Below are 17479 nucleotides of genomic sequence, written 5' to 3' on the forward strand. Positions count from 1 at the left end.
TTTGTCTAGACACCTGTTGTCTGTACCTTACTGTGTGTTTGTTACTAGTCTAGTACTTACTGTACCTTACTTTGTTTGTCTAGTACTGTCTAGTAAGCCTTACTTGTTTGTCTGTACCTTATGTGTGTACTATGGTGTACCTTTGTTTGTTTGTCTACTATGTCTGTACTTACTTTGTATTGTAGACTTGTGTACTTGTACTTACTGTGTAGACACTATGTCTGTACTTACTGTACTTGTGTTTGTCTAGTACCTTACTGTCTTACCTGTGTTTGTCTAGACACTATGACTGTACCTTGTCTTGTGTTTGTACTAGTACTTTCTTTGTCTGTACTTACTTGTGTTTGTCTAGACACCTATTGTCTGTACTTACTTTGTGTTTAAGTCTTACTTACTGAGTCTAAGTGTACTGTACCTTACTTTGTTTGTAATAGACACCTATGTTTGTCTGTACCTTACTTGTGTTTGTCTTTGTCTGTACTACTATGTCTGTACAGCCTTACTTGTGTTTGTACTTGTACTATGTGTTTGACTGTTACTTACTTGTACTTATTTGTACTAGTGTACCTATGTCTGTACCTTACTTGTTTGTCTAGTCTGTATGTACTTACTGTGTGTAACACCTTGTCTGTTGTGTCTGTACTTACTGTGTTTGTAAGCCTTTCTTTGTCTGTACCTTACTGTGTTTGTCTTTCTTTGTTGTCTGTACTTACTGTGTTTGTCTAGACACCTAGTCTGTACTTACAGTACTTGTGTTTGTCTGTACCTACTGTACTTACTTACTGTGTATGTCTAGACCCTATCTTTGTCTGTACTTACTGTGTGTTGTCTAGACACTTTCTTTGTCTGTACTTACTTGTGTTGTCTCTAGACTGTCTATGTCTGTACTTACTTGTGTGTTTTCTTTGTGTACTTACTGTACCTACTACAGTTTTGTTTGTCTGTACTGTACTGTTACTTGTTTGTCTAGTACCTACTGTCTTATGTACTGTAGTATTACTTGTCTGTACTTACTGTGTGTAATCCTTTCTTATGTCTGTACCTTACTGTGTTTGTCTAAGACCTTTCTGTGTCTGTACTTACTGTGTTTGTCTAGACTTTGTCTGTACTTACTTGTTTGTTGTTTGTGTAAGCCTTTTCTTTGTCTGTACTTACTGTGAGTGTAAGGCCTTTCTTTTGTCTGTACTTACTGTGTTTGTAGAGCCTTTCTTTGTTCTGTACTTACTTGTGTGGAGTAAGCCTTTCTTTGTCTGTACTTACTAGTGTAGTAAGTTTCTTTGTCTGTATCTCTACTGTGAGTAAGCCTTTGTCTCTGTACTTACTGTGTGTAGACACTGTCTTTGTCTGTACTTACTTGTGTGAGTAAGCCTTGTCTTTGTCTGTAACTTACCTGTAAGTCCTGTACTTTGTTGTACTTAGTAAGACTCTTTCTTGTCTGTACTTTTTACTGTGAGTGTAGCTTTTTCTTTGTCTGTACTTACTGTGTGTAAGAAAAAACACCTTTCATTTGTCTGTACTTACTGTGAGTAACCTTTCTTACCTGTCTGTACTTACTGTGAGTAAGTTTTGTAAGCTGTCTTTGTCTGTACTTACTGTGAGTAAAGTCCTGTCTTTTGTCTGTACTATACTGTGTGTAAGTACCTTTCTTAGGTCTGTCACTTAACTGTGTAGTAAGCATTTCTTATGTCTGTACTGTGAGTAAGCCTTTCTTTGTCTGTACTTACTGTGAGTAAGTACTGTCTTTGTCTAGTACTTACTGTGAGTAAGCCTTTCTTTGTCTGTACTTACTGTGAGTAAGCCCTTTACTTTGTCTGTACTTACTGTGAGTAAGCCTTTCTTTGTCTGTACTTATCTGTGTAGTAAGTCTTGTCTTTGTCTGTACTTACTGTGTTAAAGCCATTCTTTGTCTGTACTCCCCTGTACTGTGAGTAAGCCTTTACTTTGTCTGTACTTACATGTGTAGTCTGCCTTTCTTTGTCTGTACTTACTGTGAGTAAGCCTTTCTTTGTCTGTACTTTACTGTGAGTAAGTCTTTCTTTGTCTGTACTTACTGTGGAGTAGCCTTCCTTTGTTCTGTACGCTTACTGTGAGTTAGTCTGTTCTTTGTCTGTACTTACTGTGAGTAAGCCTTTCTTTTTGTCTGTACTTACTGTGTGTAAGTCCTGTCTTTGTCTGTACTTACTGTGAGTAAGCCTTTCTTTGTCTGTACTTACTTACTGTGAGTAAGCCTTTCTTTCTTTGTCTGTACTTACTGTGTGTAAGCCTGTCTTTGTCTGTATTCTTACTGTGAGTAAGCCTTTGTCTGTACTGTACTTACTGTGAGTAAGCCTTTCTTTGTTGTACTTACTGTGTGTGTACTGTCTGTATTTGTACCTTTACTTTACTGTGTAGTGTCTGTACTTACTGTGAGTAAGTCTGTCTTTACTGCGTGTAAGCCTTTTTGTACTGTACTTACTGTGAGTAAGTCTTTCTTTGTCTGTACTTACTGTGAGTAAGCCTTCTTTGTCTGTACTTACTGTGAGTAAGCCTTTCTTTGTCTGTACTTACTGTGAGTAAGCCTTTCTTTGTCTGTACTTACTGTGAGTAAGCCTTTCTTTGTCTGTACTTACTGTGAGTAAGCCTTTCTTTGTCTGTACTTACTGTGAGTAAGCCTTTCTTTGTCTGTACTTACTGTGATTAAGCCTTTCTTTGTCTGTACTTACTGTGTGTAAGACTTTCTTTGTCTGTACTTACTGTGTGTAAGTCTGTCTTTGTCTGTACTTACTGTGAGTAAGCCTTTCTTTGTCTGTACTTACTGTGAGTAACCCTTTTTTTGTCTGTACTTACTGTGTGTAAGCCTTTCTTTGTCTGTACTTACTGTGAGTAAGCCTTTCTTTGTCTGTACTTACTGTGAGTAAGTCTGTCTTTGTCTGTACTTACCGTGAGTAAGCCTGTATTACTGTGTGTAAGTCTGTCTTTGTCTTGTACTTACTGTGAGTAAGCCTTTCTTTGTCTGTACTTACTGTGAGTAAGTCTGTCTTTGTCTGTACTTACTGTGAGTAAGCCTTTCTTTGTCTGTACTTACTGTGTGTAAGCCTTTCTTTGTCTGTACTTACTGTGTGTAAGCCTTTCTTTGTCTGTACTTACTGTGAGTAAGCCTTTCTTTGTCTGTACTTACTGTGTGTAAGCCTTTCTTTGTCTGTACTTACTGCGTGTAAGCCTTTCTTTGTCTGTACTTACTGTGAGTAAGTCTTTCTTTGTCTGTACTTACTGTTAGTAAGCCTTTCTTTGTCTGTACTTACTGTGAGTAAGCCTTTCTTTGTCTGTACTTACTGTGAGTAAGCCTTTCTTTGTCTGTACTTACTGTGAGTAAGCCTTTCTTTGTCTGTACTTACTACTTCTTTGTCTGTACTTACTGTGAGTAAGTCTTTCTTTGTCTGTACTTACTGTGAGTAAGCCTTTCTTTGTCTGTACTTACTGTGAGTAAGCCTTTCTTTGTCTGTACTTACTGTGAGTAAGCCTTTCTTTGTCTGTACTTACTGTGAGTAAGCCTTTCTTTGTCTGTACTTACTGTGAGTAAGCCTGTCTTTGTCTGTACTTACTGTGAGTAAGTCTGTCTTTGTCTGTACTTACTGTGAGTAAGCCTGTTCTTTGTCTGTACTTACTGTGAGTAAGCCTTCTTTGTCTGTACTTACTGTGAGTAAGCCTTTCTTTGTCTGTACTTACTGTGAGTAAGCTTCTTTGTCTGTACTTATGTGTAAGCCTTTCTTTGTCTGTACTTACTGTGAGTAAGCCTTTCTTTGTCTGTACTTACTGTGAGTAAGCCTTTCTTTGTCTGTACTTACTGTGAGTAAGCCTTTCTTTGTCTGTACTTACTGTGAGTAAGCCTTTCTTTGTCTGTACTTACTGTGTGTAAGCCTTTCTTTGTCTGTACTTACTGTGAGTAAGCCTTTCTTTGTCTGTACTTACTGTGAGTAAGCCTTTCTTTGTCTGTACTTACTGTGAGTAAGCCTTTCTTTGTCTGTACTTACTGTGAGTAAGCCTTTCTTTGTCTGTACTTACTGTGAGTAAGCGTCTTTGTCTGTACTTACTGTGAGAAGCCTTCTTTGTCTGTACTTACTGTGTGTAAGTCTGTCTTTGTCTGTACTTACTGTGAGTAAGCCTTTCTTTGTCTGTACTTACTGTGAGTAAGCCTTTCTTTGTCTGTACTTACTGTGAGTAAGTCTGTCTTTGTCTGTACTTACTGTGAGTAAGCCTTTCTTTGTCTGTACTTACTGTGTGTAAGCCTTTCTTTGTCTGTACTTACTGTGAGTAAGCCTTTCTTTGTCTGTACTTACTGTGAGTAAGCCTTCTTTGTCTGTACTTACTGTGAGTAAGCCTTTCTTTGTCTGTACTTACTGTGAGTAAGCCTTTCTTTGTCTGTACTTACTGTGAGTAAGTCTGTCTTTGTCTGTACTTACTGTGAGTAAGCCTTCTTTGTCTGTACTTGGTACTTACTTACTGTAGTAAGTAAAGCCTTTCTTTGTCTGTACTTACTGTGAGTAAGTCTTTCTTTGTCTGTACTTACTGTGAGTAAGCCTTTCTTTGTCTGTACTTACTGTGAGTAAGCCTTTCTTTGTCTGTACTTACTGTGAGTAAGCCTTTCTTTGTCTGTACTTACTGTGAGTAAGCCTTTCTTTGTCTGTACTTACTGTGAGTAAGCCTTTCTTTGTCTGTACTTACTGTGAGTAAGCCTTTCTTTGTCTGTACTTACTGTGAGTAAGCCTTTCTTTGTCTGTACTTACTGTGTGTAAGCCTTTCTTTGTCTGTACTTACTGTGAGTAAGCCTTTCTTTGTCTGTACTTACTGTGAGTAAGCCTTTCTTTGTCTGTACTTACTGTGAGTAAGCCTTTCTTTGTCTGTACTTACTGTGAGTAAGCCTTTCTTTGTCTGTACTTACTGTGAGTAAGCCTTTCTTTGTCTGTACTTACTGTGAGTAAGCCTTTCTTTGTCTGTACTTACTGTGAGTAAGTCTTTCTTTGTCTGTACTTACTGTGAGTAAGCCTTTCTTTGTCTGTACTTACTGTGAGTAAGCCTTTCTTTGTCTGTACTTACTGTGAGTAAGCCTTTCTTTGTCTGTACTTACTGTGAGTAAGCCTTTCTTTGTCTGTACTTACTGTGAGTAAGTCTGTCTTTGTCTGTACTTACTGTGTGTAAGCCTTTCTTTGTCTGTACTTACTGTGAGTAAGTCTGTCTTTGTCTGTACTTACTGTGAGTAAGCCTTTCTTTGTCTGTACTTACTGTGTGTAAGCCTTTCTTTGTCTGTACTTACTGTGTGTAAGCCTTTCTTTGTCTGTACTTACTGTGAGTAAGCCTTTTCTTTGTCTGTACTTACTGTGAGTAAGCCTTTCTTTGTCTGTACTTACTGTGTGTAAGCCTTTCTTTTTGTCTGTACTTACAGTGAGTAAATCTGTCTTTGTCTGTACTAACTGTGAGTAAGCCTTTCTTTGTCTGTACTTACTGTGAGTAAGCCTTTCTTTGTCTGTACTTACTGTGAGTAAGCCTTTCTTTGTCTGTACTTACTGTGAGTAAGTCTGTCTTTGTCTGTACTTACTGTGAGTAAGCCTTTCTTTGTCTGTACTTACTGTGAGTAAGCCTTTCTTTGTCTGTACTTACTGTGAGTAAGTCTTTCTTTGTCTGTACTTACTGTGAGTAAGCCTTTCTTTGTCTGTACTTACTGTGAGTAAGCCTTTCTTTGTCTGTACTTACTGTGAGTAAGCTTTCTTTGTCTGTACTTACTGTGAGTAAGCCTTTCTTTGTCTGTACTTACTGTGAGTAAGCCTTTCTTTGTCTGTACTTACTGTGAGTAAGCCTTTCTTTGTCTGTACTTACTGTGAGTAAGCCTTTCTTTGTCTGTACTTACTGTGAGTAAGCCTTTCTTTGTCTGTACTTACTGTGAGTAAGCCTTTCTTTGTCTGTACTTACTGTGAGTAAGCCTTTCTTTGTCTGTACTTACTGTGAGTAAGCCTTTCTTTGTCTGTACTTACTGTGAGTAAGCCTTTCTTTGTACTGTCTTCTTTGTCTGTACTTACTGTGAGTAAGCCTTTCTTTGTCTGTACTTACTGTGAGTAAGCCTTTCTTTGTCTGTACTTACTGTGAGTAAGCCTTTCTTTGTCTGTACTTACTGTGAGTAAGCCTTTCTTTGTCTGTACTTACTGTGAGTAAGCCTTTCTTTGTCTGTACTTACTGTGTGTAAGCCTTTCTTTGTCTGTACTTACTGTGAGTAAGCCTTTCTTTGTCTGTACTTACTGTGAGTAAGCCTTTCTTTGTCTGTACTTACTGTGAGTAAGCCTTTCTTTGTCTGTACTTACTGTGAGTAAGTCTTTCTTTGTCTGTACTTACTGTGAGTAAGCCTTTCTTTGTCTGTACTTACTGTGAGTAAGCCTTTCTTTGTCTGTACTTACTGTGGTAAGCCTTTCTTTGTCTGTACTTACTGTGAGTAAGCCTTTCTTTGTCTGTACTTACTGTGAGTAAGCCTTTCTTTGTCTGTACTTACTGTGAGTAAGCCTTTCTTTGTCTGTACTTACTGTGAGTAAGCCTTTCTTTGTCTGTACTTACTGTGTGTAAGCCTTTCTTTGTCTGTACTTACTGTGAGTAAGCCTTTCTTTGTCTGTACTTACTGTGAGTAAGCCTTTCTTTGTCTGTACTTACTGTGAGTAAGTCTGTCTTTGTCTGTACTTACTGTGAGTAAGCCTTTCTTTGTCTGTACTTACTGTGAGTAAGCCTTTCTTTGTCTGTACTTACTGTGTGAGTAAGCCTTTCTTTGTCTGTACTTACTGTGAGTAAGCCTTTCTTTGTCTGTACTTACTGTGTGTAAGCCTTTCTTTGTCTGTACTTACTGTGAGTAAGCCTTTCTTTGTCTGTACTTACTGTGTGTAAGCCTTTCTTTGTCTGTACTTACTGTGAGTAAGCCTTTCTTTGTCTGTACTTACTGTGTGTAAGCCTTTCTTTGTCTGTACTTACTGTGAGTAAGTCTTGTCTTTGTCTGTACTTACTGTGAGTAAGCCTTCTTTGTCTGTACTTACTGTGAGTAAGCCTTTCTTTGTCTGTACTTACTGTGAGTAAGTCTGTCTTTGTCTGTACTTACTGTGAGTAAGCCTTTCTTTGTCTGTACTTACTGTGAGTAAGCCTTTCTTTGTCTGTACTTACTGTGAGTAAGTCTGTCTTTGTCTGTACTTACTGTGAGTAAGCCTTTCTTTGTCTGTACTTACTGTGAGTAAGCCTTTCTTTGTCTGTACTTACTGTGAGTAAGTCAGTCTTTGTCTGTACTTACTGTGAGTAAGTCTGTCTTTGTCTGTACTTACTGTGAGTAAGCCTTTCTTTGTCTGTACTTACTGTGAGTAAGCCTTTCTTTGTCTGTACTTACTGTGAGTAAGCCTTTCTTTGTCTGTACTTACTGTGAGTAAGTCTGTCTTTGTCTGTACTTACTGTGAGTAAGCCTTTCTTTGTCTGTACTTACTGTGAGTAAGCCTTTCTTTGTCTGTACTTACTGTGAGTAAGTCTGTCTTTGTCTGTACTTACTGTGAGTAAGCCTTTCTTTGTCTGTACTTACTGTGTGTAAGCCTTTCTTTGTCTGTACTTACTGTGAGTAAGCCTTTCTTTGTCTGTACTTACTGTGAGTAAGCCTTTCTTTGTCTGTACTTACTGTGTGTAAGCCTTTCTTTGTCTGTACTTACTGTGAGTAAGTCTGTCTTTGTCTGTACTTACTGTGAGTAAGCCTTTCTTTGTCTGTACTTACTGTGAGTAAGCCTTTCTTTGTCTGTACTTACTGTGAGTAAGCCTTTCTTTGTCTGTACTTACTGTGAGTAAGCCTTTCTTTGTCTGTACTTACTGTGAGTAAGCCTTTCTTTGTCTGTACTTACTGTGAGTAAGCCTTTCTTTGTCTGTACTTACTGTGAGAAAGCCTTTCTTTGTCTGTACTTACTGTGTGTAAGTCTGTCTTTGTCTGTACTTACTGTGTGTAAGCCTTTCTTTGTCTGTACTTACTGTGTGTAAGCCTTTCTTTGTCTGTACTTACTGTGAGTAAGTCTGTCTTTGTCTGTACTTACTGTGAGTAAGCCTTTCTTTGTCTGTACTTACTGTGAGTAAGCCTTTCTTTGTCTGTACTTACTGTGAGTAAGTCTGTCTTTGTCTGTACTTACTGTGAGTAAGCCTTTCTTTGTCTGTACTTACTGTGAGTAAGCCTTTCTTTGTCTGTACTTACTGTGTGTAAGCCTTTCTTTGTCTGTACTAACTGTGTGTAAGCCTTTCTTTGTCTGTACTTACTGTGAGTAAGCCTTTCTTTGTCTGTACTTACTGTGAGTAAGCCTTTCTTTGTCTGTACTTACTGTGTGTAAGCCTTTCTTTGTCTGTACTTACTGTGTGTAAGTCTGTCTTTGTCTGTACTTACTGTGAGTAAGTCTGTCTTTGTCTGTACTTACTGTGAGTAAGCCTTTCTTTGTCTGTACTTACTGTGAGTAAGTCTGTCTTTGTCTGTACTTACTGTGTGTAAGCCTTTCTTTGTCTGTACTTACTGTGAGTAAGCCTTTCTTTGTCTGTACTTACTGTGAGTAAGCCTTTCTTTGTCTGTACTTACTGTGAGTAAGTCTGTCTTTGTCTGTACTTACTGTGTGTAAGCCTTTCTTTGTCTGTACTTACTGTGAGTAAGCCTTTCTTTGTCTGTACTTACTGTGTGTAAGCCTTTCTTTGTCTGTACTTACTGTGAGTAAGTCTGTCTTTGTCTGTACTTACTGTGAGTAAGTCTTTCTTTGTCTGTACTTACTGTGAGTAAGTCAGTCTTTGTCTGTACTTACTGTGAGTAAGCCTTTCTTTGTCTGTACTTACTGTGTGTAAGTCTGTCTTTGTCTGTACTTACTGTGAGTAAGCCTTTCTTTGTCTGTACTTACTGTGAGTAAGTCTGTCTTTGTCTGTACTTACTGTGAGTAAGCCTTTCTTTGTCTGTACTTACTGTGAGTAAGCCTTTCTTTGTTTTACTTAACTGTGAGTAAGCCTTTCTTTGTCTGTACTTAATGTGAGAAAGCCTTTCTTTGTCTTACTGTAAGCCTTTCTTTGTCTGTACTTAATGTGAGTAAGCCTTTCTTTGTCTGTACTTACTGTGTGTAAGCCTTTCTTTGTCTGTACTTACTGTGAGTAAGCCTTTCTTTGTCTGTACTTACTGTGAGTAAGCCTTTCTTTGTCTGTACTTACTGTGTGTAAGCCTTTCTTTGTCTGTACTTACTGTGAGTAAGCCTTTCTTTGTCTGTACTTACTGTGAGTAAGCCTTTCTTTGTCTGTACTTACTGTGAGTAAGCCTTTCTTTGTCTGTACTTACTGTGTGTAAGCCTTTCTTTGTCTGTACTTACTGTGAGTAAGCCTTTCTTTGTCTGTACTTACTGTGAGTAAGCCTTTCTTTGTCTGTACTTACTGTGAGTAAGTCTGTCTTTGTCTGTACTTACTGTGAGTAAGCCTTTCTTTGTCTGTACTTACTGTGAGTAAGCCTTTCTTTGTCTGTACTTACTGTGAGTAAGCCTTTCTTTGTCTGTACTTACTGTGAGTAAGCCTTTCTTTGTCTGTACTTACTGTGAGTAAGCCTTTCTTTGTCTGTACTTACTGTGAGTAAGCCTTTCTTTGTCTGTACTTACTGTGAGTAAGCCTTTCTTTGTCTGTACTTACTGTGAGTAAGCCTTTCTTTGTCTGTACTTACTGTGAGTAAGCCTTTCTTTGTCTGTACTTACTGTGAGTAAGCTTCTTTGTCTGTACTTACTGTGAGTAAGCTTCTTTGTCTGTACTTACTGTGAGTAAGCCTTTCTTTGTCTGTACTTACTGTGAGTAAGCCTTTCTTTGTCTGTACTTACTGTGAGTAAGTCTTTGTCTGTACTTACGTAGTAATGTACTTATGTGTGTAAGCCTTTCTTTGTCTGTACTTACTGTGAGTAAGCCTTTCTTTGTCTGTACTTACTGTGATAAGTTCTTTGTCTGTACTTACTGTGAGTAAGCCTTTCTTTGTCTGTACTTACTGTGTGTAAGCCTTTCTTTGTCTGTACTTACTGTGTGTAAGCCTTTCTTTGTCTGTACTTACTGTGAGTAAGCCTTTCTTTGTCTGTACTTACTGTGAGTAAGCCTTTCTTTGTCTGTACTTACTGTGTGTAAGCCTTTCTTTGTCTGTACTTACTGTGAGTAAGCCTTTCTTTGTCTGTACTTACTGTGAGTAAGCCTTTCTTTGTCTGTACTTACTGTGAGTAAGCCTTTCTTTGTCTGTACTTACTGTGAGTAAGTCTTTCTTTGTCTGTACTTACTGTGAGAAGCCTTTCTTTGTCTGTACTTACTGTGAGTAAGTCTTTCTTTGTCTGTACTTACTGTGAGTAAGCCTTTCTTTGTCTGTACTTACTGTGAGTAACCTTTCTTTGTCTGTACTTACTGTGAGTAAGCCTTTCTTTGTCTGTACTTACTGTGAGTAAGCCTTTCTTTGTTGTACTTACTGTGAGTAAGCCTTTCTTTGTCTGTACTTACTGTGAGTAAGCCTTTCTTTGTCTGTACTTACTGTGAGTAAGTAAGCCTTTCTTTGTCTGTACTTACTGTGAGTAAGCCTTTCTTTGTCTGTACTTACTGTGAGTAAGCCTTTCTTTGTCTGTACTTACTGTGAGTAAGCCTTTCTTTGTCTGTACTTACTGTGAGTAAGCCTTTCTTTGTCTGTACTTACTGTGAGTAAGTCTGTCTTTGTCTGTACTTACTGTGAGTAAGCCTTTCTTTGTCTGTACTTACTGTGTGTAAGCCTTTCTTTGTCTGTACTTACTGTGAGTAAGCCTTTCTTTGTCTGTACTTACTGTGAGTAAGCCTTTCTTTGTCTGTACTAACTGTGAGTAAGTCTTTCTTTGTCTGTACTTACTGTGAGTAAGTCTGTCTTTGTCTGTACTTACTGTGAGTAAGCCTTTCTTTGTCTGTACTTACTGTGAGTAAGCCTTTCTTTGTCTGTACTTACTGTGAGTAAGTCTGTCTTTGTCTGTACTTACTGTGAGTAAGCCTTTCTTTGTCTGTACTTACTGTGAGTAAGCCTTTCTTTGTCTGTACTTACTGTGAGTAAGCCTTTCTTTGTCTGTACTTACTGTGAGTAAGCCTTTCTTTGTCTGTACTTACTGTGAGTAAGCCTTTCTTTGTCTGTACTTACTGTGAGTAAGTCTGTCTTTGTCTGTACTTACTGTGAGTAAGTCTGTCTTTGTCTGTACTTACTGTGAGTAAGCCTTTCTTTGTCTGTACTTACTGTGAGTAAGCCTTTCTTTGTCTGTACTTACTGTGAGTAAGTCTGTCTTTGTCTGTACTTACTGTGAGAAAGCCTTTCTTTGTCTGTACTTACTGTGAGTAAATCTGTCTTTGTCTGTACTTACTGTGTGTAAGCCTTTCTTTGTCTGTACTTACTGTGAGTAAGCCTTTCTTTGTCTGTACTTACTGTGAGTAAGCCTTTCTTTGTCTGTACTTACTGTGTGTAAGCCTTTCTTTGTCTGTACTTACTGTGTGTAAGTCTGTCTTTGTCTGTACTTACTGTGTGTAAGTCTGCCTTTGTTTGTACTTACTGTGTGTAAGTCTGTCTTTGTCTGTACTTACTGTGTGTAAGTCTGTCTTTGTCTGTACTTACCATGTGTAAGCCTTTCTTTGTCTGTACGAGGGGTTTCCACTTTATTATTATCATCGTCCACCTCGGAGTTCTGATGGGCAGCCATGTACAAACCAAGCTTGATATGGTCGTTATTGTCTACAAAATCGACAAATGTCTTTCTTAGAAGAGTGAAGTAAATTGATTTTTAGGACTTTACTTTGTTGGCATCCCTAATATTCACCTGCAGACAGTTTATCTCCCCTGCATTCAACACTCTGCTGAGAATGATAATACATACTATACCTTTTGGCCCGGTTCAAAATGGTGCCTATGTGTCCTAGTGGAGCACTGCTTCAGGAAATCCCTCGGGCACCATTTTCTATACTTTCTCTTAAGTTGCTAATTATTTTATGCATATACATGCATTTATATACTCTTTTTGTCTAAAACAAACATAACGACCATTATTAATATCTACCGTACCGCTAACAAGACATCAAGTTCACAATTTATAGACTTGCAGTATAATTGTCCTACAAATCATGTGCATGACTACAAGGTGGCAATTCGGTCGACCTGACCATTATCTGTCTAGAAATCTTTTGAGCTACAATATTGCAGCTAGTTCCTTACCTTTTACACCCAAGTTATCTCCCCTATCTTTAACACTCACATTATCTCCCCTACTTTATCACTAAGGTTGAGAAATCCAAAGACGACTCATCAGACAGAGACTCAGACACATTTCCTTCCAGTGATATTTCAGCTACATATGCCATCAATATAGAAATAATTGTCAATTCCATGTTTTCATGGTCACATTAATCATACCTTTATGGTTTAATATTGCACTGGCCATGTGTTCGTGGGCAATCGCCATGTAGTACTGGGATTTCACCTGTGTCATAGACAGCCAGGAGTAAGGGATGTAATCCTTCATCGGTTCGGACGCCATTAGGACTTGTGTGTCGTCATACATCTGTGATACCTGATAACATTTCTCAATTCTTAATTACATCTTTACAGACAGGACCTGCTCCTCACATGCTATATTTCACTAAAATTTAACCTTAAAGTTATATGTGCCGTAACTAGCTGTGACGCGAATATAGCTGAATTTTATATATAAACATTAAAAGTTATGAACTTTTCGGTAATTACAATGCAAATAAGGTACTGGTTTAAAAGTAATTAAATTACAAAATTAATAATTCGATTTTTGGCAGTACTGCTAAAAATCATAGGTTCCGCCCACTTCATGTTGTCAGCGCATGTGTGACACAAACAGCAGGTCACAAACAAAAATAATATGGCTTCCCCCACTTCAAAACGAAAGCGTGGAAGGCCATCATACTTATAGCCATCTGAGAAGAAGGAAAGCCAACAAGAATATCAACAACAGCGCCATAAAAGCAAAGTGGTTATTGGCGAAAACATCTATCGTTGGAATTTGGTGAAAGAAAGAGAAAACTCAAGTTCCATCATGAAGTAGCAGCTTTCCTCCTCGCCATGTGAGTATCGTTATCGTTAACAGCGACATAGATCCTTGATGACTACAGCAAATATATAACGTGATCACCGATTTCCGCTCTCGTATATCGATGAGTGTGGACATATTTTTACTTTTGGAGTGGAAATAACTCTGACAATGTAGATTGTGTATTAAAACACCGAGTAGTATTTATACAGAATAAGTGGGGCCCGATTAGGGGTAATCTACTGTATAGTACAGTGACATGGGGATGTCAATAAAGATTGAATGTGATTGATATGACGCTTTATTAGATGTAAAATATAGCCCTAGAATGTTTAAAAACTTAAGCGTGTCCCTGTAATTATCACTTTAACTGAATGTCATTTATTTTGCTACATGTACATGTATTTCTTCATCTTTTCATTTACATTACAATATACATGTACATATTTAATACTGTAGCAGGTTTTATTGTACATATGGATAGTGATATGGTTGCTTTCCGTTAGGGGGAATTTCCCTTTAGCTCAGTCGTTAAAAGTGGCGGACCAGTAAGTCTTGGGTCACAGGATCGAGTCCTGCTGCGGCACACTACTCTCGGCCTGTTACAATACTATACATAGTTGTTCATGTACATGTATGTTTTTCTTTCAGCTATGGCAGCTATAGTAAAGTGAGACAGGCCCCTGCATCCAATATGATATCAACACCTGACAAAGGGACTACCTTCAGACCACCTAACATGTCTTTGTATAGTATAAAATTGAAAATTTCATCAGAAGATTCATCAGCACCAATTAATTAATAGCTTAATTAAGGTATTTATTGATACTTTTTTACCAAAATCAAAGATAGCGTAAGCCCAGCCCATGTGAAGTACTGATATGACATGCGATCTAAATGTATGAGAAATAAGATTACATCCATTAATTGCTCTGAATATATATGTGATTCATAAAATTTTTCATGTTGATTTCAGTGAACCAGTAATATCCGGAGTTCAAGAAATACATGTATCTGGACCTCCACGTTCAACATCTTCGAATGGGTTCCTGGATATTGGTTCTAGTACGAAAACAGTAAAATGAGACAGAAAGAGATGAAATTGTTGATGTCAATGATAATTCAGATGGAGTGAAAAGGATTTTCAATGTTATTCTTTCCAACCAAGTCCTAGACGATGAAACTGCATTGGTTTTCATTTCCCAATTGAAAATGCTTGCCAAAAAGACTGCTGCCAGCCAATATAAATAAAAATAACGGGTGCAGAAAACAAGTCAGCATTTCTACAGAAATTAAAGGAACAGCAATATACCTGTAGCGGGATTGGACTGGGTCCACCAACGGTGACCAGGTAGCTCAGTAGGTAGAGCACTTGGCACCCAACCCCCGGGGCCCTATTGACGGGGAAAATAAAATTATTTTTATCCTTAACAAGAAGCCCAAGGGACTTAACGGTCATCTGACTATCTTGGCAACAGCTGTATAGGAAAATAATTAGATATGGTGTCATGGTAGCCATCTTCAATCTGGGATCAACCAGAGATATAACAATACTTTGACAAGATCATATCAGCCGCATTTCATGTTTCAAGTTTCAGTTAAATTGCACTGGTAGAACTTGAGAAGAAGTTCAAAATGTGTTTTCAAGATGGCATCTGTGGCAGCCATCTTGGATTTTGGATCGACATAAAATATAACAACACTTGGTCGGGACCATGTCAGGATCATTTCATGCAGGTTTCAGCTTAATCACACTGGTAGAACTTGAGAAGAAGTTCATAATTCAAGATTTTGGAATATTTGACTCGCATGACCTTGAAAGTAGGCCAAGGTCATTCATTTCCACAACTTTGATAGCCCTTTATCTCAGCATGCTACTGACTAAATATGAATACCCTGGACCTTTCGGCTAATTAAAAGGTGTAGTTAAAATATTTTAGCTTAATTGACCCCTGTGACCTTGAAAGAAGGTCAAGGTAATTCATTTTTATAACTATGGTAAACCTTCATCCCAGCATGCCACCAGCAAAATATGAGTATTCTGGACTTTTGGGTTAGTTAACAAAAATTGTTCAAAGAATTTAGCCTATTTGACCCCTGTGACCTTGAAAGAACGTCAAGGTAATTAATATTCACACCTTTGGTAGCCCTTCATCCCAGCATGCTACAGGCCAAATATGAGTACCATGGACCTTTTGGTTAATTAGAAGAAGTCGTTCAAAGATTTTAGCCTATTTGACCCCTGTGACCTTGAAAGTAGGTCAAGGTCATTTATTTTCACAACTTTGATAGCCCTTCATCCCAGCATGCTGCAGGCCAAATATGAGTACCCTGGACCTTGTGGTTAGTTAGAAGAAGTTGTTCAAAGATTTTAGCCTATTTGACCCATGACCTTGAAAGTAGGTCAAGGTCATTAAGTTTCACAACTTTTGTAGCCCTTCATCCTAGCATGCTACAGGCCAAATATGAGTACCCTGGACCTTTTGGTTAGTTAGAAGAAGTCGTTCAAAGATTTTAGCCTATTTGACCCCCGGTGACCTTGAAAGTGGGTCAAGGTCATTAAGTTTCACAACTTTTGTAGCCCTTCATCCCAGCATGCTACAGGCCAAATATGAGTACCCTGGACCTTTTGGTTAGTTAGAAGAAGTCGTTCAAAGATTTTAACCTATTTGATACCCGGTGACCTTGAAAGTGGGTCAAGGTCATTTATTTTCACAACTTTGATAGCCCTTCATCCCAGCATGCTGCAGGCCAAATATGAGTACCCTGGACATTTTGGTTAGTTAGAAGAAGTTGTTCAAAGATTTTAGCCTATTTGGCCCCTGTGACCTTGAAAGTAGGTCAAGGTCATTAAGTTTCACAACTTTTGTAGCCCTTCATCCCAGCATGCTACAGGCCAAATATGAGTACCCTGGACCTTTTGGTTAGTTAGAAGAAGTTGTTCAAAGATTTTAGCCTATTTGACCCCTGTGACCTTGAAAGTAGGTCAAGGTCATTAAGTTTCACAACTTTTGTAGCCCTTCATCCCAGCATGCTACAGGCCAAATATGAGTACCCTGGACCTTTTGGTTAGTTAGAAGAAGTTGTTCAAAGATTTTAGCCAATTTGACCCCCGGTGACCTTGACAATACGTCAAGGTCATTAAGTTTCACAACTTTCGTAGCCCTTCATCCCAGCATGCTACAGGCCAAATATGAGTACCCTGGACCTTTTGGTTAGTTAGAAGAAGTCGTTCAAAGATTTTAGCCTATTTGACACCCGGTGACCTTGAAAGTAGGTCAAGGTCATTTATTTTCACAACTTTGATAGCCCTTCATCCCAGTATGCTACAGGCCAAATATGAGTACTTTGGGCCTTACGGTTATTGAGAAGAAGTTGTTTGAATGAAAAGTTTACGCACGGCGCATGGCGGACGACGGACGGTGCATGATGACTATAGGTCATCCTGACCCTTTGGGTCAGATGACCTAAAAAAAAGCACTTGGCTAGTGTTCGGAGGGTCCCGGGTTCGAATCCTGGTCTGGTCGCTACATTTTCTCCTCTCCTGTTATATACCTAAAATTGGTAATCCATTGTTTTCTTTTGCATTCTACTTTCACTCATATGGATTTGGTTTGGTTTGGGTTGTTATAGTTGAACGCCATAGTAACAGGCAGGTTTGTTGGTGGAGGAAAGCCGGAGTACCCTGAAAAAAACAGTCAGTATGTGGAACTGCCCCACATTGAACTAGAAATCTACAGTAGGTGGGCTTGTGGTAATATGTTGTGATATCTTAACCACTCAGCCACTGCATCGAATTGAAACCATCATGTGGCATATATATACACTATAGTCAAATTATACATATCACAGATTATATAATTATTGGACTAGACAATTAAACACCATTACATTTATGTTCCTCAATAACATATATATACAATGTATATTACAATGTATATACAATGTATACAAAATTAAAAACACATTCTCTCCCACACAATGGAATATTCTACTGGTGGCTATAGCTCTATCCCCACTATCACTGTGTACATTATCTTATATTACCTGCTACAAAATTAACAAAACAACATCTTTCACTGTACATAAGACAACTTCACTAACTGATCATGAGCACACCACCACTGCTAATCCACTACAATAATACCATCAATTTGTATATTTTGTTTCAAAATGGTTGATTAGCTCCCCTCATATGTATATATACATGTATATTTTATTGTATAAACACGTTACTGTATACTTTATATTTGTTGCCTGGTAGGCCAAGGCCCGAGTTGTGGTCACCCCACAGTTCAGCACCCTTGACACAAGTTTGGCCGATACGTTTGTGTATCTTTTTTCATTGGTCAGTCATCACTGGTGGTAAATTCCAGATAAATCTTTAGCCTCAGTCCAATGCTGATTCCCATGAT

The 17479-nt window shown here is 38.3% G+C and overlaps 1 protein-coding gene across 1 annotated transcript in view; it reads right to left on the reverse strand.

Moving 5' to 3' along the window:
- Positions 1-17479, reverse strand: part of LOC138316844 (rhophilin-1-like) — a 71292-nt gene that overhangs the window by 13089 nt on the left and 40724 nt on the right. Inside the window, exons 10-11 of the mRNA XM_069258499.1 lie at positions 12419-12575; positions 11627-11743 (exon numbers count right to left, since the gene is read on the reverse strand). Of these exons, the coding sequence (XP_069114600.1) occupies positions 11627-11743; positions 12419-12575 (274 nt within the window). The remainder of the gene's footprint in view (positions 1-11626; positions 11744-12418; positions 12576-17479) is intronic.

Source organism: Argopecten irradians, chromosome 2 (genome assembly GCF_041381155.1).
Source record: "Argopecten irradians isolate NY chromosome 2, Ai_NY, whole genome shotgun sequence".
Lineage (NCBI taxonomy): Eukaryota > Metazoa > Mollusca > Bivalvia > Pectinida > Pectinidae > Argopecten > Argopecten irradians.